This window comes from Vombatus ursinus, unplaced genomic scaffold (assembly GCF_900497805.2).
Source record: "Vombatus ursinus unplaced genomic scaffold, bare-nosed wombat genome assembly UNPS02014771.1, whole genome shotgun sequence".
NCBI lineage: Eukaryota > Metazoa > Chordata > Mammalia > Diprotodontia > Vombatidae > Vombatus > Vombatus ursinus.
This window is the reverse complement of record NW_020954549.1, coordinates 158,327-159,498: the sequence shown is the minus strand read 5'-3', so window position 1 is coordinate 159,498 and position 1,172 is coordinate 158,327. Positions and strand designations below refer to the sequence as shown.

Here is a 1,172-nt window from a genome sequence, read left to right as displayed (position 1 = left end):
GGGAATGGGGGGCGGCAAACAGGAGGTCACGGTGAGCTCACTGGGCTAAAGTGGGGGCGGGGGGGCTCGGAAAAGGGTCGCCAACGAGAGCAGAAAGGACAGAAGCGCAACGTGGCCAGAAAAGCCCTGATCGCCGCGGCCAACTGGTCTGGACGCCCCCTCCCACCCCTCCTTCTCTCCTTTCCCAAACTGCGAGGGCGACTCGTCCCGCGGATGGAAGGAAGAGAGATCTCGGCCAAGCGCGGGGCCCCCGGCACCTGCTGCCCCCTGGCACTGTCTCCGCGACGGCTCCGAGAAAGAAAGGCACCTCCTCTTCCGACACAGCCCGCTGAGTTTAGTATTTTGAATAGAAAGTTGAAGTCGCTGTCCGTACTCCCACCCCACCCCGAACCTGGACTGGAGCGAGTCCGTTTAGATGGTGGACATATAGGTGCCTTCTTATCTGCGAGAGCCGTAGAGGAGAGAGTCCACGTTTGCAACGCGCTGTTTGCAATAGCACAGTGCTTGGCACATAGTAGGCGCCTAATACAGGATTATTTCCTTCCTTTTTGTAATTGCTGCCCCCCCCCCTTTTGCTGAGGCTACTCTGTTATCATGCCATCAATCCCTCACTCCCTAGCGGAGCTAATTCATCGAGCCGCAAGAGAACGTGCCAGAGGAGGCATTGTGGTACCCAGGAGAAGGGGTGGGACTTCGGAAGTAGAGGACCTGACGTGTGACCTTAGCGAAGTCCCTTAACATCTCGGCGCTTCGGGTTCCTCCTCGGTAAAATGTAGGAGGTCCCTTCTATGTCCTAACCTACAGTCCTGCTTTAAAATGTATTGGGCGGGGGCGGGAATTAACTAATCAAAAGTAGGAAAAGGTGTTGAGAAAGTAGTGGCCAAAATCCCTCCGAATGAACGTGCAAATCGATGGTGACTAATTCACGAGCGCAGTTTCAGCTGCTTCACTGGGGAAAGACGTGCTGAAATCCTCAGGGCAAAAGTAGAATTCTTGAAAAACTGATGTGAAATGAAGTGGGGCAAGACAGATTTGGTGAATTGCTTTTTATAGCCCTCAGGCCGGCGATGAGGATGTCTGCCAGCTGTCTGCCTGCTTCCCTAAAGTATCTGTGGGGCATTTCCTGTAGTGGGAAAACAGAATAGTCTCGGTCAATGTAAGTGAAATTCGGA

The 1,172-nt window shown here is 53.8% G+C and overlaps 1 protein-coding gene across 1 annotated transcript in view; it reads right to left on the bottom strand.

Moving 5' to 3' along the window:
• LRCH2 (leucine rich repeats and calponin homology domain containing 2) overlaps positions 1–741 on the bottom strand; it is a 94,147-nt gene extending 93,406 nt beyond the window's left edge. Inside the window, 2 exon segments of the mRNA XM_027863303.1 lie at positions 59–442; positions 654–741. Coding sequence (XP_027719104.1) covers positions 59–442; positions 654–741 — 472 coding nt within the window.
• Positions 742–1,172: the final 431 nt, after the last annotated feature.